Source organism: Rhinopithecus bieti, unplaced genomic scaffold (assembly GCF_001698545.2).
Source record: "Rhinopithecus bieti isolate Rb0 unplaced genomic scaffold, ASM169854v2 scaffold_82929, whole genome shotgun sequence".
Lineage (NCBI taxonomy): Eukaryota > Metazoa > Chordata > Mammalia > Primates > Cercopithecidae > Rhinopithecus > Rhinopithecus bieti.
This window is the reverse complement of record NW_016830474.1, coordinates 62193-89609: the sequence shown is the minus strand read 5'-3', so window position 1 is coordinate 89609 and position 27417 is coordinate 62193. Positions and strand designations below refer to the sequence as shown.

Sequence of the window (27417 nt, the reverse complement as noted above, 5' to 3'; positions counted from 1 at the left end):
GGCCAACATGGTGAAACCCCATCTCTACTAAAAATACATAAAATTAGCCGGGTGTGGTGGCGGGCACCTGTAATCCCGGCTACTCAGGAGGCTGAGGCGGGAGAATGGCGTGAACCCGGGAGGCGGAGGCTGCAGTGAGCCGAGATCACGCCACTGCACTCCAGTCTGGGCGACCGAGCGAGACTCTGTCTCAAAAAAAAAAGAAAGAAATAAAAGACAGCAGAGAGGAAAACACAAAGCTTTTGGAGTCAGACAGGCCAGGGTCTGAGTCCCAGCTCTGCTGCTTGTTAGCTGTGTGACCTTAGACAAGTCATTTTGCCTCTCTGTGCCTTAGTGTCTTCATCTGTTAAATGGAAATAATCAGAACACAAGTATTATGAATTTAATATTTAAGTTTTGGGGGAGGGATAAGGTCACCTTACTCGTTCTGCAGCTTCTGCTCATGAGAGAAGGAAACTGACATTCACTGAGCACCTACAGCATACAATACTAGGCGCTAGGGGCTTTCTACGTGGTCCTCATTCAATCCTGAAAACAAGTCCTCCGCTGCAGCACCTGGGGATGCAGTGGTGATTAAACCAAATCTCTGCCCCCAGGGGACCCTACTGTCAGGACCCAGGGATAAAATTTCTCCCGTCAGTAGACAAGGAAACTGAGGCTCAGAGAGGTTCATGTAATGTTACTAAAACCAGACATTTAGGGAATAGAGGAGGAGAGGTCCAAATTCCAGAGCCAGTATCTCTTGATGTTGCTGGCATACAGCAGGCACCAATAGCTGCTCCACGGAGACACACTGGCAATGAAGCCCTATACGTACATCCATAGAAGGCTCTGGAGAGGATCTGGTACTTCATATTGTCACAGAGAAGTTTCAGGGGAGCCCTGCAGGTGGAGAAAGAGGGAGATGCTTAGAACAGATCCAAACACAGCCCAGATTTTCTGGAGAGGGTAACTATGTGTTATCTCTAGAGGGCAGATTAAAATCAACCAGTCAGGGATTTTAGTAGGGAGGGCTGCTATTATCTCCACTTGCACAGCATTATTGCCTCTTCTGCTACCAGTCCCAATATTCCCCTGAGAAATCACGCTCTCCACAACTCTCTGTCTGTGTGGTTTGCATGGGGATGACTCTGCCCACTACAGGACTCAGGTTGGAGTCATAGTGATCGGGGCAGAGATGGTCATGTGACCCAACCTGAGCCAGTGAGAATTAGCCCTGGGACTTTTGTTGGAATTACTAGGTAACAGACACTTTTCTGCTTGGGTTTCTAAGCCAGTGGGATATTGGGCAGTGGCTGCTGGGAGCCATCTTTGCCACTGCATAGGAAGTGCCTGTCTGAGAATGGAACCATCATAGAGGCAAGCAGAGCCAAGAGCTGAAGAAACAGAGATTCCTATCTCGATCATCTGTATCCAGCCATGCCTGAAGCCACTGTGTCTCTGAACTTCTCAGTTATGCCAACACATTTCCTTTTTTACTTGAACCAGTTCGAAGTGGGTTTCTATCCCTTGCAGAAAGCGTTCTGATTTCTAAAGTGATCCAGTTGAATCAAGCTGAACCAAATTGGGATTCAGAATCTGGCTGATTGCTAAGTAGGTGATGTCTCAAAGCTTCTCTTTGTGTGGGAATTTTTGGGAATTTTTTGGCTAAAAGAGGTGAGAAGAGTCAGATTCTAGCATTGTTGGAGAAATCCAGGACACTGAAGGGATTGTTGTACACTCTCGTAGAGTATAGAATGGAAGAGTATCTGCATATTTGTTCTCAGGACATCCCAGGAGACATCCAGAAAAACACGTAGACTGGGGCAGGGCAGGAGGAGCATAGCTGAAGTCCTCCACTTAGGCATACGGAGGCAGGTAGGAACATTAAGCAGGAAAGAGTCCCCCTTTGTGCCCTCAGGTTGGCGAGGCTCAGACTTGCTCAGGTTACGCGAGAATAGGATCGCATCAACAGCTTTCCCACTGTAGACTTCGCTTTCTGCAAGGTAGTGAGTTCTCCGTCACTCAAGGTGTGTAAGCAGATGCTACAACAGGAGAGGGGGCAATGGGTTATAGCAGCCTTTCTCACTGGTCCATGGACCATCAACCCAAGAGTTACTTGGAGTTTCTCCAACATGTGGATTACTGGGTCCCGCACATACCTACTCAGTCAGGACCTCTAGGAAGTAGTCCAGGAACTGGTATGTCTTGCCACCTAGCCCAGGTGATTCTGATGCACAATAAGAGAATCTCCAGGCCGGGTGCAGTGGCTCACGCCTGTAATCCCAGCACTTTGGGAGGCCGGGGCAGGCAGATCACTTGAGGTCAGAAGTTCGAGACCAACCTGGACAACATAGTGAAACCCCATCTCTACTAAAAACACAAAAATTAGCCAGGAATGGTGGTGTGTGCCTGTAGTCCCAGCTACTCGGGAGGCTAAGTCAGGAGAATTGCTTAAACATGGGAGGTGGAGGTTGCAGTGAGCCGAGATCACCCCATTGCACTCTAGCCTGGGCGACAGAGAGAGACTCTGTCTCAAAAAAAAAAAAAAAAAGAATCTCCAGTAATATTAGCACTTCTCAAACTTTAAAGTATACACATGGTCTTGAAACCGTGTTAAATACAGGTTCTGATTCAGGAAGTTTGGGATGAGAGACTCAGAATTTGCCCAGGTGCTGATGTTGGTTCCCGGACCACACCCTGAGGAACCAGGGGGTTGGATGACTTCAAAAATTTGATGCCGACTCCCACCCCTTACATCCTATGGCTGATGACTGGACCATCCACTGGGACAGAAGCCCCGCAAGGACAAAAGGGTTCCATTCTCTCAGGCCAGGCCAGGTCGGACCAGGTGAAAACAAAACCAGTCTCATGAACTGGCTGAATAGTTTCAAAGAGACAAAACTATGGGCAAACGGGAGATGAGTTGAGATTTAACTTTATACAACAAAACAGGAAGTGTCATTTACTGAACAGTACCATGTGCAGGTGCCACATTCTGGCCACTTTAAACCATTACCTGAGCTGGTCCTTACCACAGCCATATAAAGCAAGAACTGGAATTTCCACTGTGTGGAGGCGCAAACTGAGATGTGGTTGTCATTAAATTATAGCTCTGGGATTATTCTGCCTTCTAGGTGTATGGTAGGGCTGCACTTGCTGTCCCCTTGTGGATGGGGCCAATGGGCTGTGAGTGGATATGACATGTGCTGCTTTTGGCCAGAGCCTTTTTAATTGTGGGTTCCAACCTCTGCAGAGTTACCTTTCCCTGTCACTGTAACTGGCAACATTCAAGATGGTAGCTGCTCCATCACCCAGGCCCTTTAGTGTGGGAAAAATAGCACCAGATGACCCATGATAGAAACACAGCATGCATGATAAATAAACTTTTGTTATAAAAAAGCCACTGAGATTTTAGGACTGTTTGTTACTGCACCATAACCTTGTTTATCCTGACTAATACAAGTGACCCTCTAACAGCTAGGATTTCATGGCCAGGATTTAACCTCTATCTGCCTGAGTCCACAGGTTATGTTCATTCTGAATTCAGTGCAGGGTAAGATATGGGCATCTACAGATCTCTGGTACATCCTTCAGCTCCCTCCACCTGCAGCTCAGGATCCTCATACCTCTCGTGGTTGCAGCCATTGGTTGAGCCACCATCAGCCAAGCCACTCTGTGAACAGGAGGAACAGGAGGACTTCCGGGGACTGGGCTGCCACAGGGATGGGAGGTTGCTCACAGAGACATCCATCAGATCCTGGGGCACTGTGGTGGATAGAAGGAGGGGCAGAAGAATCACCCTGTTTAAGCCTATGTGGGTCACAGAAATCTCACCCCAGAGCAAGCAGTTCACCCGCCCCAGCCAGCACAGAGACAGGAAAAGACCCTGAAGGTGACAGTAGGAAACAGCAGCCCCGAACATCCTTGAGTCTGCCTGACCCAATGAAAGCCACAACCAAAATATGGTGGCCCTGAGAGATGGGCAGAGCTGATGACAGCCAAAGAGAGAAGAAGAGGACACAGAGAGCCAAGAGCCAAGAAAACAGGCCCAATCCCAGAGCAGGAAGCCAAACCTCACCATGTTGTCACTTAGTCATACTAACAGGATGCTGCAGGAGGGGAGGGGAGCCTGCTGGGTGATTCTGGAGAAGAGACAGGCCTCACGGGTGAGATGGAAGAGAGCCTGACTCAACAGATGAGGCAGGGCACCCAAGTGCCAGAGACCCAGTGAAGCCCCTGCTGATGAAGAGGGCACCTGCGCTGTCCATGGTTCTGAGGCTAAAGCTGCTCCACCAAGTGGGTCTTAAATATATTAGCGACTCCCTAAAATAATGTGGGAGGCTTGTTAAAAAGCAATATGACTGCCTCACACTCTGGCCTACTCAACTAAATCCTGGAGACAGAGCTCTCAAATCTGTATTTCTAAAGCAATTTTGATACAGCAAGTACATTCGACAGACTCTGATTTCCCAACTTGTGGACACTGGTGATTCCTGACCAGTCATTCTCAGGATACAGCACTTATAGCTTCCTTTATTTTTCTTTCTCAGCTTCGTAAAAACTGCAGTGTCTACAAAGCCACATAACAAACATACTGGGGACCTATGCATTACAATTTCTATAGTCAATTTCCTGGCCTCTTGGTAGTCCTAGACAGACGCAAAAGCTTTACTTTCCTTAAAACAGGGATCCATAAACTTTTCCTGCAAAAGGACAGCTAGTAAATATTTTAGCGTTTGCAAGCCATTTGGTCTCTGTCATAAGCACTTGACTCTGTTGTTGTAGTCCAAAAGTAGCCATAAACAAAATGTTAAAAAAAGAAGCATGGGCACATTCTAATAAAATAAATAAAACTTTATTTACAAATAGTGAAATGTGAATGTCATATCATTTTCATGTCACAAAATATTACTCTCCTTTTGGCTTTTTTGGATCATTTAAAAATTGAAAAACCATTCTTAGCTCATAGGCTGGTACAGAATGGGGCTGAATTTAGCTCATGAGTCTTAGTTTTCTTTTTTTTTTTCATTTTTTTTTTTCTGAGACGGAGTCTCGCTCTGTCGCCCAGGCTGGAGTGCAGTGGCCGGATCTCAGCTCACTGCAAGCTCCGCCTCCCAGGTTTACGCTATTCTCCTGCCTCAGCCTCCCGAGTAGCTGGGACTACAGGCGCCCGCCACCTCGCCCGGCTAGTTTTTTTTTGTATTTTTTAGTAGAGATGGGATTTCACTGTGTTAGCCAGGATGGTCTCGATCTCCTCACCTTGTGATCCGCCCGTCTCGGCCTCCCAAAGTGCTGGGATTACAGGCTTGAGCCACCGCGCCCGGCCAAGTCTTAGTTTTCTAATCCCTGTTGTAGGAAGTGAAGAGAGTGGCACACTTTTTCTCCCATATGTCATGGTCCCCACAGGACAGCTGGTAATACCCTGACTCTTCCCTTGGGCCCCAAGGTAAGGGAGAGTTGTGGAACTCGTCCTCTTGCCATCAGAACTCCGTAGCTGACAAGGTCAGCCCCTGCCCACTGACAGAAGAGGAAGCTGCCTATATGATGTAGTTCTCGCAGCCACCAAATGTGGCTTGTTACACTATTCTTCCCCATGTAGACTCACCCATGAGCTAGCCAAGAAAGACCAGTAAGCCCCTGTAAAATGTTCTAGAAAAATAGCCCCAGTTCTTAGCCAATCTCAGGGGTGCACTGACCAGTTTAGCCCAAGCATGCAACCGTGCCTTCCTCCATCCCAGCCTCTCACACTCGCATCCACACAGATAACACCAATTGATCCCTCTGCTACTGAACCTACAATACTGCAAGCTGCCTTCCATAGGGTGGAGGCTAGACAGCAGGAGGGCATCAATCTCTCTGCCTCCATCTCCCTTCCTGCCTCCATCTCCCTTGGGACCAGGACTCAAATGACAACATGGCAGAGGTGGCTGGCACCCAGCCCCCGGGGAAGGGGAGATCCCAGACATTACTGGGGGGCTGCTCCTTCAGGCTCGGCGTGGGGAGAGTAGCGTCCCATCTGGCTCGCTCCCACTGACTCCCTCTGGCCACCACCAGCATGGACTGGCCTGCAGGAACCATCATCCAGGCAGGGCCCACAGAGATGGAGGAAGTGCTGCCCAAGAGGTCGGGGGCAACTTGAGATATAAAACAGAAAGAACCAGTGAGATGGGGGTTCGGAGCCACCTCAGGACACTGAGACAGCTGGAAGAGTCAGTTTCTGGGGGCTCCAAACCTCCCCCTCCCTGGCTCCACACAGCTCCCACATATACTGTGTTCAATTAGAAGAAAGAATGGGCCAGGCGCGGTGGCTCAAGCCTGTAATCCCAGCACTTTGGGAGGCCGAGACGGGCGGATCACGAGGTCAGGAGATCGAGACCATCCTGGCTAACACGGTGAAACCCTGTCTCTACTAAAAGCTACAAAAAACTAGCCGGGCAAGGTGGCGGCCGCCTGTAGTCCCAGCTACTCGGGAGGCTGAGGCAGGAGAATGGCATGAACCCGGGAGGCGGAGGTTGCAATGAGCTGAGATCCGGCCACAGCACTCCAGCCTGGGTGACAGAGCGAGACTTTGTCTCAAAAAAAAAAAAAAAAAGAAGAAAGAATGTTGATTTTTATATCGTGCCTACTATGTGCTGAGTGTCAGACTAGGCAGTTTGCGACCTGAGCAAACCTAAAGAAACCAGTTATTGTCCTTCACGATCCTGTGAGGGATGCATCCTCCCTCTTCCACTTTGCAGAAGAAGAAACTGAGGCTCAGAATGATGGCACAACTTAATCACCCAACGCCCTGCCAGGCAGTAGCAGACATATCTAGTCTTTTTGACTGAAGTCCCTCTCCTCTTTCCCCTAACAACAGCTGTCCCTACTGAGTATAGTACTATCATTATCCCCTTTTACAGATTGCTTTTACAGATTGGAAAACTGCGTCACGGAGAGTTTAAGCAACACGCCCAAGACCACCCAGCTAATAAGCAGAGGAGCCAAGACCCCAACTCAGGGGATTTGACCTTTTTTTTTTTTTTTTTTATTGTGAGGCAGGGTCTTGTTTTGTCATCCAGGCTGATGTACAGTGGCACAAACGTGGCTTACTGCAGCCCTGATCTCCCAGGCTCAAGTGATCCTCCATCCTCAGTCTCCTGAGTAGCTGGGACTACAGGCACGTGCCAGCATGGCCAGCTAATGTTTTTAAAATTTTTTGTAGAGATGGAGTTTCGCCATGTTGCCCAGGCTGGTCTCGAATTCCTGGGCTCAAGCCATCCTCCCACCTCAGCCTCCCAAAGTGCTGGGATTACAGGCATGAGCCACTGTGCCTGGCCTGAGGACTTGACTGTCATCCTACTCTTTCTACCTCAGCTGGTTTCTCATAGGCACTTCTCTCCACACCATCTGTTCTCAACCTGGGCAATCCTGTCCATGTTTGGAGACACTTTGGGTTTTCACGCCTTGGGGATTAATTAGGTGCTACTGTTGTCCAGTAGCTGGAGGTCAGGGATGCTGCTCAACATCGTACACAAGGCAATCCCCACACAAGGAATTATTCAACCCTAAATGTCAACAGTGCTGAGGCTGAGAAACCCCACGCTAGACCAGCACTATCCAATAGAAACACAATCAAGGGGCTGGGAGGTGGCTCACTCCTGCAATCCCAGGACTTTGGGAGCCCAAGGCGGATGAGTCGCTTGGGCCCAGGAGTTCCAAGCCCAGCCTGGGCAACATGGCAAAACCCCATCTCTACAAAAAATCAAAAAAAATGTAGCCAGGTATGGTGGCTTGTGCCTGTGATTCCAGCTACCCAGGAGGCTGAGGTGGGAGGATCAACTGAGCCCAGGAGGTCGAGGCTGCAGTGAGCCATGATTGCACCACTGTACTCCAGCCTGGGCAACAGAGCGAGATTATATATAATCTTTATTTACAAAAACAGGTGAGTGGGCCGAATTTGGCCCATGAAAAGGGGTTTGTTGACTTCTGATTTAGGCCCTCTTTCAGAAAGAACTTCATACCTCTCACAGACAGAAACCCGTCACAGATGGAAACTGTAAGATGACTGTTTTTGTTAAGCCTGTGAGGCTCAAGCCCCAGAAAATCAACCAAGGATGCGGTTGCCATTTCCATGTGGGTTGAAGCTGACCTTGAGAATGAAGGCAGTGAAACCACAATGCCTGCCCCCTACCAGTCAAAACGATGTGCATGGAGTGGTGGTTAGAGGCACAGGCTCTGGAGCGAGACCTCCTGCGTTCAAATCCCAGCCATGACAAGAATTAGCTATGTGATCCTGGACTGGTCGCTTAACCCTTCTGGGAATCAGTTTCCTCCTTGCAAAATGGGGGATGGTGATGACAACCTGGGAGGGCTATGGTGAGGATGGAATGAATTAAGATAAGCGGGACAACGGACAGAAGTGGGCCTGGCACACAGTGGCACTCAAGACATGATACCTGCTATTGCTTACTGAGCATCTGCCAAGCGTCAGGCCCCAGGTCAGGTCACCAGGTGTTTTAGGAATGATCTTGCTGATTCCTCAGAATATGATGCTGGTGGGGAGTGCTGTTACCCCACTCTACAGAGAAGGAAGTGAGGTCTGCGGAGGACAGGTCACTTAACCACACTGCAGTGGCAGAGCTGAATACAGTGATGCATTCTTTTCTCTAAACCAATGGTTCTCAACCGGGGCAATTTTGCCACCCTTCAGAGGACACCTGGCAATGCCTAGAGACATATCTGGTTGTCACAACTTAGAGCAAAGTAAGTTTGCTACTTGGCATCTAGTGGGTGCTCAACATTCCACAATGCACAGGACCACCTCCTATAACAAAGAATTTTTCCATCCCAAATGACAGTAATGCTAAGGCTCAGATGTCCAGTTCTAGATAAACTGAATTAGTTGGGTGTTTCCTCAAGGGCAGACAAGGATCCAAGTGCAAGTTCCAAAGGCACATCAGTAAGGGAGGGGCAAACTGAGACAAAGGAAGAAAAGGGGAGGGAGTAAAGGGTTAGTCGCCAAGCAAGTTACCAATAGAGGTAACTACGCTTAATCTCCCATGGAAGTTCTAGGAGTCTGTGCAGAACATGTATGTCAGAGTTTGCCTCACAAAGGGAGAGGGAGCTGGGACATTGATACACTAACTCCTATCAGCCATGAGCTGAGGGCTGCTCCAGGGAGGCACTGGTTCTCTGATGCTTCCAATATGCCCCATCCCTGGCCAGAAGGGACTCTTGTGGTCAGAGAAAATCCTCAGGCAAAGAGATACTGAGACAGAGAGCCGCGGCTGGTAGCTGAACAGCATGCACAGAATGGGAAATGCTGAGGTTGTGGGTGAGCACAGCCAGTGTCTGTTCCACTGGCCTTTATCAAGCCACAGGAGGATGACATGGAGAATCTCCAAATAAACTAAACACCCAGCACTCTGCCTAGCTCCCAGCGGGAGTGTGCACATTGCCTGTTGGATGAGAAGCTGTGGAGTTTCCTGGGAAGGCAACTACAGGGGATCTAGCCCTCTCTGATAACTGGCTCTCGAGTGGAACTCTTAATGAATGTTGGTCTTCACAGGGGTGGGAAGCCCAGGTTCTCAGGCAACAGGACAGAAGCTGGCTCAGCATCCCAGGGGATTTCACCCTCATACATGGAGCCTTTCAGTCTTGGGGCCCACAAGAGCCTTGGTGTCTGGTCAGGATTTTGAGTGCCTGGTTCCATGGAGTAGCTGGGAGGCCCTGATCCAGGGCAGGAACAGACATGGTCATGAACACTTCAGGACACTCTGTAGCGCTTAAGGGATTCCAGCCTTGTCCAGGAGGACATCTGCTCTCACAAGAGCCTCTCACTGCCCAGCACGTGGCTGCTTCAGCAAAGGGAGGCTCAGAGCCATCATCCTCGGATGGGAACATCAGGGCCGCTGCATGTTAAATAAAATGAAGTGAACAGAAAGAGCCTACCACTCAATACTGATTTGTTTAACAGACACCCATACCATGCTTCATAAATGCCAGGCCCTCTTCTAAGTACTTTTCAAATCTTAATTCACTGAATCCTCCCAATAGCCCCGCAATGATGACGCTCTTAGCAGTAAGAACTTCCATTTGCTACGCATCTGTGTCACGAAGGCACTGTGCAACCTGCTTGCCATTCACCATCATCTCATGTGCTTCGCCTCTATTGGTGTCAAGTTTGACTACAACTTACTGAGGGCCTACTGTGTGCAAGGCCTTACTCCATGGGCTCTACAATGAATATTTCATCATCTCATTGACTCTTTATAATAAGGGGAAATAGAATATTAACAACAACAACATTTGAGTGTTTTGTATATGTGTGAAATGCCTTATCTCATTTTAAAAATATTTTAATTTTCATTTATTTTGAGACAGGGCCTCACTTTGTTGTCCAGGCTGGAGTGCAATGACACAACCACGGCTTATTGCAGCCTCGACCTCCCCAGGCTCAGGTGATCCTCCCACCTCAGTCTCCCAAATAGCTGGGACCACAGATGCACGCCACCACACCTGGCTAATTTTTGTATTTTTTGTAGAGACAGGGTTTCGCCATGTTGCTCAGGCTGGTCTTAAACTCCTGGGCTCGGGCAATCCAAAGTGCTCCCTCCCAAATTTCGGCCTCCCAAAGTGCCAGGATTATGGGTGTGAGCCACCATACCCAGCCGCCTTGCCTCGTTTAATCCCCAGAATGACTTATGTAACTGGTGCTATGAACATGCCCATTTTACAGATGAGGAAACTGAGGCACAGAGGGCTGAGATGACTTGCCCAAGTTCAGCCAGGATTCCAGAACCTATGCCGTTGCCATCACCCCAGGCCACCTCTCCTAATGTCTTTATTAGACAAGTAGAGGGTGGTTATTGTTCTTATTTGGGGGGAAACTGAGGCTACCAAGAAACCAACTTTGTTTCCAGATCCTCCTGTTAGCCCCAGAATCCAGACCTGTCATCTTCTAGTTTCAAACACCTGGAATCATTTTCAGCATCAGTTAGCAGGTGACTCCCTGGGGCCCGGGACAGAGCAGCTCACCGAATTCCGACTGCATGCCAGGGTAGATGATCCTGAACACATAATCTGTGGCCTCGTCATCGTCTTTGTCTGAAGATGTGGACTCGGCAGAACCCTGAGGGCTTCGCTTGCGCAGTTTAGGAAACACTTTGCCCTGCAAGAACATGTCCCAAAGCAAGATCCTTGGGACACACCTGTCCCCACAACATGCTTAGGCTGAAGGTATCAGTGGGGAGCGCATGAGGCCACACAGTCACATAAAGGCACACAGGCAAAAACAACCACCCTCTGTGACCAGTCTCCACCCCAGCCTCCCTGGGTCCCCATGATCACTCACCTTACCCCGCTGGGACCACAGGGGTGGGTCCAACTGCCCATGCGGGAGCAGCCCATTCTCCAGGCACGAGAGGAACTGCAGGAGGTGCCCACCCTTGGGGAAGCGGAAGGGCGGCCTCTGGATCCCGTCCTGGCTGACCAATACCACTGTCCCGCCGCTGTCCACTGCCGCCACCAGCAGCCAGAGAAGACCCAGTGGGAAGTCACTATGAGGCACGGGGACAGCCCCTTCCTGCAAACACATCCCCCAGGGGTGCCAAGCCAGACCCAGGGATCCTGCTCTGAGGCTCTGGGAAAGGCCTGGGCAAAGGTCAGGAGCAGTTTTTACCTCCCCTGAGTCTCTCTCATCTCACCCACCATCCACCTCTGACAGGACTACAGGACAAAGTCAAGAAGAACCAAGTTGACCTTCCTGACATTAACCACCAAAAGAAAAGATGCCCCCTAGCACCCTACGCTCCTCAGGAATCCTTTACAAATCTTCGTGACCTATTTTTGTATGGAAGCCTTCAACTTCCCCTGTCTCGGGGCAGTCGCTGACTCTGGCTAGCATGTATTGAGCACTTACTGAGTACAAGCACAGTCATGTTAGAGGCACTGTCTTATTGAAAAACAATATCCCTAAGAGTCCTATCTGTTATTGCCCATGTTACAAATGATGAAACCAAAGCTCAGAGAGGTTAAGTAACTTCCCCCAAGGTCACACAGCTGGTCGATGGCAGAGTCATCTAAGCATTATCAGTGCTTAGTGTCAGCAACTAATGCCATAGCCATAGGTGGATTTCATGCTGAGCCCTTAACATCCATCATTTCATCTTCATAACTACCCCATGAGAGGGTCCTGTTGTAATTCCCATGTTACAGATGGGGAAACGGAGGCACAGAGAGGTGAGGTCCCTTGCCCAAGGTTGCACAGGTAATATGGGGTGTCCACCATATCACTATCATACAATGCTAATGCATAGGCAGGGGTGGAGACAGGCAGGGGATCCAAGAGGAACACACAGCCCCCTTCCTGTCCCCACAGTCCCTACCTTGCTGGTGGCAGTGCAGGTAGACAATCTCCTCCAAGCGGATGGTCATGGCATAGTCCCAGTAGACGCTGGAAGTGGAGGGAGGGTCAGGCTTGCAAGACTTCTGCTTACCCCATTGTGCAGAGGGGCTGAGACACCAGCAGACCACACCCAGGAGCTCCTCCACCCTTCCCACTAGGTCCCCAGCATCTGTGTCCCATCCTGCCCAGACTCTATCTCCCGTTTTTCTGGTCTCAGAACCCCAATTTTCCGAGGTTACCATCCTCCCTACCCCCAGTCCATATGGGAGGTGAGGTAGACCCCACTCACTCTCCACCCTGGGACTCCAGGAATGCCCACCTGACCCTGGTCAATCAACCTGTCCCACTGTTCCAGCCAGTGTTCAGTGCAGGACTGACTCCTGACTCTGGCAGAACCAATGAGACTCAATTATTAGGTTTCCATTTGAATGACTGGGAAAGAGATGCCTTGTTCTGCCTGGAGAGTAGTGGTAAGGGCAGAAGTCTGAAGATGGAAGCGACTATGCCTGAGAATGGCGTCAAAAGACAGGAAGACAGAGCAAAGAGATGGAAAGAGTGCAGGTCCCCGTCATTCAAGTCCCTGGATCCATCCATGCCTGAAGCTACTGCCCCTGGAGTTTTCAGTTCGTGTGGGCCAGTGCTTAAGTCAGCTTGAATCTGGTTTTCTCTAACTGGCGTCTAGGAGTCTTGACTAAAACACATCCTAACTCCAGGCCACTATGTATCCATGTGCAGGAGTTAGAATGCCACTCAGTAGCTTCACAGGTCCCCAGCAGTGTGACTTGAGGGTTTCTCTGAGCCTCAGTTTCCTCATCTATAAAATGGGGACTAGAATAACACCCATCCCATTGTGTTGCTGTGAGGATTAAATAGAATCACGTATTTGAAGGGCTCAGCACAGAGATGATACATTAACAAGTGCATACCTGGGAAGTTGTCCCTATGATTATGTATTTAAGTGTTTCCATTTCCAGCTCAAAACCTTGCTGCTGTCCTGAAACAAATAGCTTTTCTCATCAGAACACACTGGGAGGTGGAGGTCACAGGAACTTGGGTTTTGTGGTGGCCATGGAAATGCACCACTCAGATCTCCTTCAGAAGACCTTGCTGAGGGGAGCAGAGCGGATTAACTTCAGAAGGCACCCCCTGGATCTATCACCACATTTGCATCGAAGCCATGCTTCCCTTAGGCTGCTCCCAGCCAGGACCTAGCATGCCGGAGTACTAGTGCCACTCGTTCCTGCGAGACAAGGAACTCCTCCAACAGTCAACAGTCCACTGGAGACTTCCAACTGACCTGGCCAAACGTTCTTAGAGCCGTGCTGTGTCTCAGATTCCTTCTGCCTGACCTTCCTTCCTTCTTCCTCTTCCTCCCTGCATGGCGGTCTGAAGGCTCTCCCTGTCTGCTCCTGCCCCTCCCTTAACCTGCACAGGTGTGTCCCCAATAAATCTCTGCTGGTCCAATACTGTCTTGGTGCCCGCTTCTTGGAGGACCCAAACTAACACAGGCTTCAAAGTCAGCAGCGTTCAAATCCCACTTCCACCAGAGACCTTAGCCAGTTCCTACCTCCGTTTCTGGCCCTCAGTTTCCCCAGCTGTGAAATGAAAAAAGTGGAATAGGCTCAGAAAAACCCTCAAGTCCCACTGCTGGGGACCCTTTCTCTTTGAAAACCCTTCTTGCCCTGGCCTGTACCGGAATCAGCCTTACCAGAGTTCACGGAAGTAAATGTCCTTCGAAGACTGGAGGACACAAGGGTAGCAGCCTCTGTTGAGCCCCTCCCATACCCAGTCTAGTCAGGGTGTCCTTCCTGGGCTCCTACAGCCCTGTGTGTCCATCACGCTGGGTTGCAACCACCTGTCCTCTCCTCTGATTCCCCAAAGGGTGCTGAACACCTGCAGAAGGGCTCTGTTTTGTTTGCTTCTCTGTGATGCTCAGAGAATGTGCACAGTGCATAGTGAATGCTGAGCACTGGAAATGCCCAGTGAACAAAGCCACCACCAGCCATCAGCAAGGAGGAGCTCTGTGGCCATAGTCTCTTTGGATCCATGAAAATGACACCAACAGCCCCCATGACTGAGAGCCCTATCCAGGTGCCAGGCTCCCAGCTAAGGGTTTTCCATGCACTTCTGTTACATAAATTCTCCCTATATGCTTATTCAGAGGTTCCCTTACTACATTCCCATCTTACAGATAAATAATCTGAGGCTCAAAGAAGTGGAGCTGATTGTCCCAGGCCGCATAGCTAGGAAGGAGCAAGGGCTATTTCTGGTTTTCTTTTGCATGTTTTAGCAGCTTTACTGAGGTATAATTCACACACCATAGAATTTACTCACTGTAAGTGTACAGTTTGATGAGTAAATATACAGATTTGGGCAACCATCATCACAAGCCAGTTTTAGAACATTTTTACCACCCCCAAAAGGTTCCCGTTGCCTGTTTGTGGTCAATCTTCCTTCCTGCCCACAGCCCTAGGCAACCAACAGTCTGCTTTCTGACTCCACAGATGTGCCTTTTTCTGGACATTCCATCTAAATGGAATCCTACAACATGTGCCCTTCATGGCTGGCTTCTTTCATGTGATATAAGGCTTTTGAGGTTTGTCCATGTTGTAATGTCCACTGGTGATTTATCCCTTTTTATAGACAAGTAATATCCTGTTGCATGGATGGACCACAGATGTCTACATCCATTCTTCAGTTGATGGGCATTTGGCTTGCTTTCAGTCTGGGGTTATTATGAATAATGCTGTTATAAGCATTTGTGTGTAAGTTTTTGTGTGGGTCTAAGTTTTCATTTCTCTTGGGTAGATCCCTATGAGCGGAATTGCTGGGTCACATGATAAGGGGATGTTACAAGAAACTGCCAAACTGGTCTGCAAATTGGTTGTCCTACCAGCAGCACAGGAAAGTTCCACTGCTGCTCCACACAGTAGGGCTGAGATCGGAGGCAAGTCCAGCCTGACTCCAGAACCCCAATATCCAGCTTTTTGGTGACATTTTCCCTGTAATACTGGGATACCCAGCTAGTGAGTGAGGATCGTGGCTGTGCAGGAGTGAGGTTGACTGTGAAAAGAAAAAAGAGCTCCGGCTAGGCACGGTGGCTCACGCCTGTAATCCCAACACTTTGGGAGGCCAAGGTGGATGGATCACCTGAGGTCAGGGGTTCGAGACCAGCTTGACCAACATGGAGAAACCCTGTCTCTACTAAAAATACAAAATTAGCCAGGCGTGGTGGCACATGCCTGTAATCCCAGTTACTCGGGAGGCTGAGGCAGGAGAATTGCTTGAACCTGGGAGGCAGAGGTTGCAGTGAGCTGAGATCACGCCATTGCACTCCAGGCTGGGCCACAAGACCAAAACTCCGTCTCAAAAAAAAAAAAAAAAAAAGAGGCTCCTGCATAAGCTCAGACAAAAACCACCCCAGTTCATTGTTTCTTGGTCCCCCAAGGGATGCTGGAGCTCCTGGGGCAAACCCCTTCCCCATATACCAACCTTCATATTTCTGACTCCTGCCATTTATTTTCCATTGAGCCTCAGGTTCTGGCGAGAATAACAAGGACAGACAGGAGTTCACAGAGACACCCCAGCTCCTAGGCAGTGACCTTAGAAGTTCTGATTCAGCCAGAACTCAGTATCAAGTGCCTACGAGGTCCCTGTTCACCAACACGGAAAGATGATGCAGAAACACGGGTCCCCGATGATCTGCGCTGGGGTGGGGCTTGGCAATCATGGGAGCCAATGCTTTTCCCAAAACACTAGCATCAGGTTTCTGGCCCACACAACCCTGGGCTCAAGTACAAGCAACAAACAGGGTCCTCGTGCAGTTAAAGCTTTGATGTTGGGTGCAAGACGCTTCAAGGTTTGAGAAGCCCCTGAAGATCCTCTGGGAATGCCTTCAATTCTAAGGAGACTGTCTCATCCTACTCCTCCACTTGATAAAAAGGGAACCCTGAGGCTCATTGAGGTGAAGTGAGGTACCCCAGGTCATCCAGCAAGGTGAGAGTGGAGCAAAGGCTTGGTACCATAGCATATGTCCATCCATCTCCTTGCCCATTCATTGACTTCCAGTAGAATGTAAGCTCTGAGAAGGTAAAGATTTTCCCCTCCTTTTCTACAACTGCTGTCTCCCTTGCATCTAGTACAGTGGCTGGCACAGAGTAGGTGCTCAGTAAACATCCAGTGAATGAATCCAGGTCCCCTGACTTCCCTGGTTCATTTCACAAGGCTGATGTGAGCACCTACTATGTGCTACAAGCTGTGGTAGGTGCTTGGGATAATATGCGAACAAGACAGGACTCTTGCCTTTAAGGCACTGAACTCTTGAGGGCAAGATGGTAGGTATACAGGCACAGATCAACTGTGTAGTCACACAGTCTTCTAAATGCTACAAAGGAGATTCAGGGCTTGTGTGATCTGGACTCAGCGGGAAAAAAGAAAGTTTTAGACCAAGGTTTAAGATAAACAGGCTAAGACGAGGTTCCGAGCCCAGAGCACCCTGGGACCCCTCCCCTATTCTTCCTTGATGGTCTTCTGATTAGAAACTCTATAGAGTCTGGGAGGCCGAGGTGGGAGGCTTTCTTGAAGCCAGAAGTTCAAGACCAGCCTGGGCGACAAAATGAGACACCATCTCTATATAAAATAAAATAGAAATTAAAAAAATAAATTAAAATAACCTTGTGAGGTGGCCGAGACGGGCAGATCACTTAAGATAAGATTGAGACCAGCCTGGCCAACATGATGAAAACCCGTCTCTACTGAAAATACAAAAATTAGCTGGGTGTGGTGGCAAGTCCCTGTAATCCCAGCTACTTGGGAGGCTGAGGTGGGAGAATCGCTTGAACCCAGGAGGCGGAGGTTGCAGTGAGCCAAGATCGTATCACTGCATTCCAGCCTGGGCAACAGAGCGAGACAGTGTCTCAAAAAAACGAATAAATAAATAAGATAAAATATGAATAAATAAAATTAAAGTGTTTAAAAAGAGAGAGTGAGAGACTGCAGGGTCTGGCTGGAGCTGAATTATTGTGCCTAGCACAGGACCAATTGTCCTGTCCACTGACCAGCTCTGAGGACAGATGGTGACTCCTACACAATAAACGACCAGCTTACCAGCTTAGAAAACATTCTTTTTTTTTTTTTTTTTTTTTGAGACGGAGTCTCGCTTTGTCATCCAGGCTGGAGTGCAGTGGCGCGATCTCGGCTCATTGCAACCTCTGCCTCCCGGGTTCAAGCAATTTTCTGCCTCAGTCCCCCGAGTAACTGGGATTACAGGTGCCTGCCACCATGCCCAGCTAAGTTTTGTATTTTTAGTAGATACAGGGTTTCACGCTGTTGGCCAGGCTGGTCTTGAACTCCTGACCTCATGATATATCCACCTCAGCCTCCCAAAATGCTGGGATTACAGACATGAGCCACCACGTCCGGCCTAGAGAACACTTTTCATCAGTACAAGGCCTGATGTTTCTTGAAGAGTCCTTATTTTTTGAGATATACATTAAAATATTTCAGATGAAATCATATCATGTCTGCATGTTGCTTCAGAATAATATATATATATTTTATTTATTTATTTATTTTGAGATGGAGTCTTGCTCTGTCGCCCAGGCTGGAGTGCAGTGGCATGATCTCGGCTCACTGCAAGCTCCGCCTCCCAGGTTCATGACATTCTCCCGTCTCAGCCTCAGGAGTAGCTAGGACTACAGGCGTCTGTCACCACGCCTGGCTAATTTTTTGTATTTTTGGTAGAGACAGGGTTTCACTGTGTTAGCCAGGATGGTCTTGATCTCCTGACCTCGTGATCCGTCCGCCTCCATCTCCCAAAGTGCTGAGTTTACAGGTGTGAGCCACCATGCCAGGCGCATATATATATATTTTAAGACAGAGTCTCGCTCTGTTGCACAGGCTGGAGTGCAATGATGCGATCTCAGCTCACTGCAACCTCTGCCTCCTGGTTTCAAACAATTCTCCTGCCTCACCCTCCTCTGAGTAGCTGGGATTACAGGCATGCGCCACCATGCCCAGCTAATTTTTGTATTTTTAGTAGAGATGGGGTTTCACCATGTTGGCCAGGCTGCTCTTGAACTCCTGACCTCATGATCTACCTGCCTCAGCCTCCCGAAGTGTTGGGATTACAGGTGTGAGCCACCGCACCTGGCCCAGAATAATATTATTCTGGAAGGAGGAAATGGGCTCATGGCCATGAGGGCAGGGTGATGAGTACCTGAGTTCTGTCTATCTTTAGGTTAAAAATTCTTAATTGTAAAATATTTTTTTAGGAAAGCAATAAAATGTAACATAAAAATAAGATTCGACTGGACTTGGAGCAGGAAAAACCACTGCTTCTCCTCCTCACCAGCAGCCAAACCTCCTCAAGCTGAAATATTTGAACCAGCCACACCTCTGCACCATGGCTTTATTTGTTCCTCCTAAAGTCTTCCCTAACTGGGCTGAAATCCAGGCACTGCAGCAGGAAATCCCCTGTCCCTGCATTCCTTTCAAGTGTGACTTGAAAGCCTTTGCTGGGCCTTATAAATCACAGGATTTCATGGCAGATGTAGCCCTGGACCAGATGCCTACTAGTACCTCCTGCCTTCCCTTTTTATTGAGTGATCGAGAAGAAGGACAGAGACTGAAGAATATTTGCCATTTGTAGGCTTAGGAGATCTCTGTAAAGATTTCTCCCTCTGGATGGTTTTGTCCAGGGCATTGCCAACTCCCATGCCCTAAGACTCTTCCAGTTGGTTTCCAGATCCTCTCGAGCCTTTGAGTTTCCCAGGAGGCCACAGCTGCAGGGAGGCTGAGCCAAGTGACCCTAACAAGAAGGCAGAAGAGTGGGCAGAAGCAGGGGCTGGATACAAGCCTCCCCTCTCCCGGGGAGGAACTTCCTTGTGCCAAGGGGAGTGGAAGGACCCAAGGGACACACAGCAGACGCAGTGCCCTACCTCTTCTCATAGTCCAGGTCCCCCACAGACCCGTTCATCAGCTGGTTGGGGGTCCACTTCAAGGTCATGACGTCAGCCGTCTGGTGCAGGGACAGGTACCCTGGCACAGCCTCCATGTCGTCCCTCTGCAGAGAGAGGAGGACTCAGGTCTGGCCGTGGTGCTGGAGTCACTGTGGACATAGGCCCTGGCCCATTTGACTCAAGAACACATAATCGGAACTAAGAGGTTGGGTTAATCCCTTCAAGGCCCTGGCCACGTGGAAGACTCTAAAGCCTCCTTCCAGGTGGCCTTGCTAAGTAAAGCCATTTGCAGCCAACCTCCCAGGATGGGTTCTACATCATCCAGCTGTAAAAGCCTCCCACTCCCATCACTTTCACACTCTGACTTCCTTCTGATCTCGAGGGTCCCTGACCCCAGGTTCCTTCAGAGCCAGGAAGGAGGCCCTGCCCCACTGAAAATCATGCTTTTCAAAACAGAAGGCATTTATCTTGGCCAGGCTTAAGGGAGAAACAGATGGCAGCTGGGCTCTAGGGCCCTTCCCAGAGACAATACTCAGAAACCTCCTCCCAAAGACCCCTGCTACACTCCCGCCCAGTAGCCGGTCCCTTTTCTCCCCTAGATTTACCTACAGGAATTCTCACCGGCTTTGTTTTATCCCAGGTGGGTGTGTGGGGAGGGCGATGTCACCATCCCCCCACCAAATTCACCCCAACATTTACTGAGCACCAAATGTGTCCTGAGCACGGCTCAGCCTTCACACACACTGTCTTGATTTAACCCACGCACTTACAACCCCAAGGGAGGAGCAGTGCAGTATTTCATCAATCCAAAGACACGCATCTTGATTGTTCACGTTTTCATGTACCTGAAATGGGGGTGGGTCTTCTAATCATAACTGTGACGTGGCTGTCCTGCCTGACTGAACAGCCGTTCAAAGCGTCGTCATTTCAATTAAGTTTTGGACACGGTTGTTATTGCACATGTGGAATGTAGGTGCTATTTTAAATGTCTTCAAAAAGATTTGACTGCGATTCATCTTTGAATGGAAAACCTACTGTGCACATGTGAAGGCTAGGAATGGAGCAGTAGAGTGCCTGCGTGATGCTGGCAAGGCAGGCACGTATTCATCCCTGCAGGGAAGCCCACAAGTCCAGATTGTCTTTCTTCTTCTTTTTTTTTTTTTTTTTTGAGATGGAGTCTTGCTCTGTTGCCAAGACTGGAGGGCAGTGGTGCGATTTCGGCTCACTGCAACATCTGCTTCCCAGGTTCAAGTGATTCTTTTGCCTCAACCTCCCAAGTAGCTGGGATTACAGGCACCTGCCACCACGCCCAGCCAATTTTTGTATTTTTTTTTAGTAGAGATGGGGTTTCACCATGTTGGCCAGGCTGGTCTCAATCTCCTGATCTCAGGTGATCCACCTGCCTTGACCTCCCAAAGTCCTAGGATTACAGGCATGAGCCACTGCGCCCAGCCAAGATTTTCTTGTAAAGCAACAACCAAACACTTTACAGGACTTAAGAACCATCACAGCCTGGGTGCAGTGGCTCACGCCTGCAATCCCAGAGGTTTGGGAGGCTGAGGTGGGACAATTACCTGAGCCCAGGAGTTTTACATTAGCCTGGACAATGTAGCAAGACCCCATCTCTACAAAAAAAAACTCAAAAATTAGCCAGGCATGATGGTACACACCTATAGTCCCAGCTGCTCAGGAGGCTGAGGTGGGAGGCTTGCTTGAGCCCAGGAGTTTGAGGCTACAGTGAGCCATGATCACACCACTGCACTCCAGCCTGGGTGACAGTGAGACCTTGTCTCAAAAAAAAACAAAAAACAAAAAAGACAAAAAACAAAAAACATCCCCGAGATGAGAGTGGACATTCTTGCAAGAAATGCTGCACTTCCTGTGCTCCTGGATCAGGGACCACCAAACTTTTTGTGTAAAGGGACAAATAGGAAATATTTTTTGGATTTGTAAGCTATACAAGCTCAGCTGCAACCACTCAACTCTGCCAGCAAGGCCTGAAAGCAGTCATAGGCTGTAGCTGTATCCCAATAAAACTTTATTTGCAAAAACAAGTAGAGGTGCAGATGATTGTTAACTCCTCCTCTTGATGGAACAGAAAACAATGTGTGGAAAAATGAGGGCACTGATGACTAAGTCGAAAAGTGATACAGAGGATGGAACTCTGAACTGGAAGAAGTTTGAAGAATATCTTATTTCAATGGCATTTTCCCTGTGTGTTACTTATAAAAGTGATATAGATTAAAAAACAAAACTACATCCATGTAAGTTTCAAAGACCTCTTTCAAAAAGCATAAGCTAAATTTTTTAAGTAGCAAAACAAAACAAAACAAAACAAAAACACTGTATGTAATAATCTAAATCGCGTTTTTTTTTTTTTTTTTGAGACAGAGTCTCGCTCTGTTTCCCAGTCTGGAGTGCAATGGTGCAATCTCGACTCACTGCAACCTCCACCTCCTGGGTTCAAGCAATTCTGCCTCAGTCTCCCAAGTAGCTGGGACTACAGGCACGTGCCACCACACCCAGCTATTTTTTTCTATTTTTAGTAGAGACAGGGTTTCACTACATTGGCCAAGCTGGTCTTGGACTCCTGAACTTGTGATCCTCCTGCCTCAGCCTTCCAAAGTGCTGGGATTACTGGCATGAGCCACCACACTCGGCCCTCTAAATAGCATTTTTAATTTGTTTAGATTACGTTAAGAAACGGTGTATCTTAGGCTGGGCCCAGTGGCTCACGCCTGTAATCCCAGCACTTTGGGAGGTGAAGGTGGGCGGATCACGAGGTCAGGAGATGGATACCATCCCGGCTAACACGGTGAAACCCCGTCTCTACTAAAAATATAACAAATTAGCCGGGCGTGGTGGCGGGTGCCTGTAGTCCCAGTTACGTGGGAGGCTGAGGCAGGAGAAAGGCGTGAACCCGGGAGGTGGAGCTTGCAGTCAGCCGAGATCGTGCCACTACACTCCAGCCTGGGCGACAGAGTGAGACTCCGTCTGAAAACAAAAAAAAAAGAAAACGGTGTATCTTAAATTAGTGGCTTCTTAGATTTGCAGCAATCGGATTTTATACCCATTGTGATGCAGATATGGAGGCTCAGAGGGAAAAGTGACTTGCTCAAGGTCACTCAGTGATTAAAACTGACTACAGAGAATGGAGTGGCTGATGGTTTTCCCTTTGCTTCCTCCTGCTGAGAGCCCAAACACCACAATGACCATGCAACCAAATGGCCCTAGGGAGGATACAGCCAAAGGGGACGCTGCATGAAGGCAGGAACTATATATGCCTCATCTACCACCCATCCCTGCAGCCTAGCCTTGTGATGGGGCAGAGAAGGTGACTGAGTGATGGCACTGACTCTGGCACCAGCTGGCCTGAATTCACATAATAACTGTCTGCACCTTACTTCACCTGTATAGCCCTCAGTATTACCATCTGATAATACTGAGGCCTGAAATAATGGTACATGCCTCAAAGGGTCGTTGGGAGGTTTAAGAGTTAATACAGTTGAAAACATTTTGCACAGTGCCTGACACATAGGGAAGCATCAAGAAATATTGGTCATGAGAATGAAGATCTTGACACCATATGCACTTAGCACACAGCAGGTCCATGGAAATGTTTGCTGAATCAATGAGTGAGAACAAGAGTGAACAGATGGATAGAAGCCTGAGTATGCAGGTGAGTGAAGAGATGGACGGGAAAATAAATGGACAAATGGATGAATGGATGGATGGATGGATGTAAGATGGGTGGATAAATGAATGTAAAGATGGGTGGATTGGCCGGGCGTGGTGGCTCATGCCTGTAATCCCAGCACTTTGGGAGGCCGAGGCGGGTGGATCACGAGGTCAGGAGATCGAGACCATCCTGGCTAATATGGTGAAACCCCGTCTCCACTAAATATACAAAAAATTAGCTGGGCGAGGTGGCAGGCGCCTGTAGTCCCAGCTACTCGGGAGGCTGAGGCAGGAAAATGGCGTGAACTCGGGAGGCAGAGCTTGCAGTGAGCTGAGATCGTGCCACTGCACGCCAGACTGGGCGACAGAGCGAGACTCTATCTCAAAAATAAAAAAGATAGGTGTATGGATGGATGTGACAATGGGTGGATGGATGGATGTAACAATGGGTGGATGAATGGATGGATGTAAGGATGGGGGGATGTACGTATAGACTGACGCATGAATGAATGTTGGGCGGATGGATATGTGCATGGGTGAGTGGATAAATGGATGAATGGATTGGCAACCTGGAGCCAGAGAGGCCTCTTCCTCCATAACCTGGAGTGAGACCCTCAGTGCAAGATCTGGGCCCAAGATAACCTCTCACCGGCTGAACCAGAACGTTGTTTTTGCCATAGAGCAGGGTGGCACGGGAGTTCTGATGCAGGGACTCCACATAATCGCGGGCAGAGAGGGATGGCCGGTCGTCCATGCTGCCACTGGAATGCCTCTTCTGGATCTGGTAGAGCATGAAGGGAGACAGAGGGATGAGGCCTGAGGTGACCTTGAGGGCTCCTACCCTGTTTCCTACCCCCATGCAAGGTCCCTCCCACAGCCCCACTGTCCACCCCACTCACACAGAGCGCGGGACGCTTGGTGGGCGAGTCCTGCCGCACATGGGAGCTGTGGATGCGGTGCCTCTGGACAAGTTCGTCAGCCGAGGGATCGGTCCAGAAGTGATCTGCAGTCTTCATCTTGGTGTACTCTAGGGCACAGGGCCCCACTGAGGGGCATGTGGGAGCTGGGAACCCACTGCCCCGGAAAGTCCTCCCGCTCATTTACCACCTCACTACCCTCTTCCAGCCTGCCAGGACAGCGTGCATTTTGATGGGCGAGGCTGGACGGGGTAAGAGAGTCCCAGAGGAGTTGCCCCTGAGACTCAAGACCAGGGGTCTAGATGAAGCTCAGCTACATCTAGAAGTGGTCACAGGACCACTTACCCAACAAAGACGCAAGGATGGGGCCGTCCACAGGGTCCATCAGGAGAGCTTCCTTCTCATAGTATTTACTAGCAAGAGGAGAGAATATGCAGGTTTGGATGGAGACCAGCAGAGGACGCACTATCCACAGACGAGAGTTCAATCCCCAGTGTCACTCGGTTACCACCCAAAGCCTCAGCTGCCCCATCTGTAAAATGGGGATAATAATAATGTAGCTCATAGGGCTGACAGAAGGACTCTTTTTTTTTGTTTTTAAAGATAAGGTCCTTCTCTGTCACCCAGGCTGGAATGCAGTGGCACAATCAAAGTGCACTGTAACCTCCAACTCCTGGGCTCAAGCGATCCTTCCACTTCAGCCTCCCGATTAGCTGGGGCTAGAGGCATGTGCCACCAGACCTGGCTAATTTTTTAATTTTTTGTAGAGACAGGGTCTTATTATGTTGCCCAGGCTGGTCTTGAATTCCTGGCCTCAAGTGATCCCACCACCTTGGCCTCCAAAGCACTGAGATTACAGGCATAAGCCACTATGCCCAGCCTATTGGAAGGACTTTCAAGAGAAACAAAAAATTAAAAGCATTTAGCAGAGTGCTCAGCATGTACCTCCTTAACACATGGTCATGATAGAGCCTTTATAACAGTAACAGAAATAATAATTAATAGGTTGCGGAGGCCTGGTTGACTCTATCTGCCTCTACCACATCTTCCATTTGAGACAGGAAGTGACTTAGAGGCTCAGATGATGTCTGCCCTTCTATTACTGGGGCAACCAAATGCTGCTTTAGCAGCAGTGGGTACTGAAAAGCTGTATAACAAGCTTTCCTGCCTTGATAACTAATATTGAGAGCACTGGCCTGAGATGCTCAAAAATGCCCCCTGGGATTTGGCTGTGAAGAATAACAAGTGATGTCATCTGATATGGTTTGGCCGTGTCCCCACCCAAATCCCAAATTGAATTGTATCTCCCAGACTTCCCACATTGTGGGAGCAACCCAGAGGAAGGTAATTGAATCATGGGGGCCGGTCTTTCCCATGCTATTCTTGTGATCGTGAATAAGTCTCACGAGATATGATGGGTTTATTAGAGGTTTCTGCTTTTGCTTCTTCCTCATTTTTCTCTTGCCACCACCATGTAAGAAGTGCCTTTTGCCTCCTGCCATGATTCTGAGGCCTCCCCAGCCATGTGAAACTTTAAATCCAATTAAACCTCTTTTTGTTCCCAGTTTCAGGCATAGCTTTATCAGCAGCATCACAATGAACTAATACACCATCAATACAATGTTTGTGTTGAATGTTTCCACAACTGAGTTATTGTGTAGCGGTTTCTAATTCCTTGAAAAATCATACAGTCTAGAAACAAACAATTTCAGGATTGGAAAGGACCTTGTTCTGACCTCCCAAGGGATCTCAGGCCCAGAGAGGGTGTTGTGGGAAGTCAGGGACCCCAAACGGAGGGACCGGCTGAAGCCGCGGCAGAAGAACATACATTGTGAAGATTTCATGGACATTTATTAGTTCCCCAAATTAATACTTTTATAATTTCTTACACCTGTCTTTATTGTCATCTCTGAACATAAATTGTGACGATTTCATGGACAATTATCACTTCCCCAATCAATACCCTTGTGATTTCCTATGCCTGTCTTTAATCTCTTAATCCTGTCATCTTCTTTGTAAGCTGAGGAGGATGAATGTTGCCTCAGGACCCTGTGATTGTATCAACTGCACAAATTGTTTGTAGAGCATGTGTGTTTGAACAATATGAAATCTGGGCATCTTAAAAAAAGAACAGGGTAACAGTGATGTTCAGGGAACGAGAGAGGCAACTTTGAACTGGCCGCCGGTGAGCCGGATGGAACAGAGCTATATTTCTCCTCTTTCATAAGCAAATAAGAGAAATATCGCTGAATTCTTTTTCTCAGCAAGGAACAGCCCTGAGAAAGAGAATGCGCCCTGAAGGTAGGCTTATAGACGGCCCCTTTCAAGGTGTCCCATCTTTGATGGTTGAAGCCGAAGGGATGAAATAAGCCCCGGTCTCCTGTAGCGCTCCCAGGCTTATTAGGTGGAGGAAAATTCCCGCCTAATAAATTTTGGTCAGACGGGTCGCCTGCTCTCAAACCCAGTTTCCTGATAAGATGTTATCAACAACATTGCCTGCCGAAACTTCATTAGCAATTTTAATTTCACCTCATCCGGTGGTCCTGTGATCTCGCCCTGCCTCCATTTGCTTTGTGATATTTTATTGCTTTGTAAAATTTTATTGCTTTGTAAAGTATGTGATCTCTGTGACCCACACCCTATTTGTGCACTCCCTCCCCTTTTGAAAATCGCTAATAGAAACTTGCTGCTTTTACGGCTCAGGGAACATCACGGATCCTGCCGACATGTGATGTCTCCCCCAGACACCCAGCTTTAATTTCTCTCTCTTGTGCTCTTTCCCTTTATTTCTCAACCCAGCCGAGACACTTAGGAAATAGAAAAGAACCCACGTTAAACATCGGGAGTGGGTTCTCCCAATAGAGGGTAAGTGATTTAGTTGCTGGAGGCCACACGGCAGGCAGATACAGGCTTGGGCTGAGCCCACCTGCCTCAACTCTTGCCAGCATACAGCAGAAAGTACAGGACATGGGATCTGGAGTGACACAGAGTGGGTGGGAGCCCAGCTATGCCACTCCCTGTCTTGCTTTGTGTCGCTGGGCAAGTGAGACCCCTCTCTGAGCTTTGGTCCTCAGCTGTAAAATGGGAGGAAGTAGAGAACTCAAATGCCTGGGCTGTTGGAAGGATTCAATGACAACTTGCTTATATAGCACAGCACAGAGCCCAACATCAGGAAATTCTCACGAAATGGTGGCAACATCATTGTAATCTTACCCCCTAAGAGTCTTCCATCAACTGGAATATTGTATGAGCCAGAATTGACATGCTCTGGACTTAATTCAATATCAAGGTTGTGCATTTTGGCATCAACTCTGAAGATAACACATCAAGAAACTTTTCACTTTGCCACCACTCAGTTTCTAAAAATCAGCAGAATTATATGATCAAAACCCTTGAACATGCTGCCTCAAAAATGAGTAGGTAGGGGTCTCAAAATAAATAAAAGGCCGGGCGCGGTGGCTCAAACCTGTAATCCCAGCACTTTGGGAGGCCGAGA

General features: G+C 48.7%; 1 protein-coding gene across 1 annotated transcript in view; it reads right to left on the bottom strand.

Annotated features, from left to right (window-relative positions):
* The window catches only part of SGSM1 (small G protein signaling modulator 1), a 93176-nt gene that overhangs the window by 52423 nt on the left and 13336 nt on the right, over positions 1–27417 (bottom strand). The window contains exons 5-14 of the mRNA XM_017865546.1: positions 24267–24334; positions 23904–24049; positions 23654–23785; positions 19306–19430; positions 12348–12415; positions 11315–11478; positions 10999–11131; positions 5952–6116; positions 3609–3747; positions 666–882 (exon numbers count right to left, since the gene is read on the bottom strand). Of these exons, the coding sequence (XP_017721035.1) occupies positions 666–882; positions 3609–3747; positions 5952–6116; positions 10999–11131; positions 11315–11478; positions 12348–12415; positions 19306–19430; positions 23654–23785; positions 23904–24049; positions 24267–24334 (1357 nt within the window). The remainder of the gene's footprint in view (positions 1–665; positions 883–3608; positions 3748–5951; positions 6117–10998; positions 11132–11314; positions 11479–12347; positions 12416–19305; positions 19431–23653; positions 23786–23903; positions 24050–24266; positions 24335–27417) is intronic.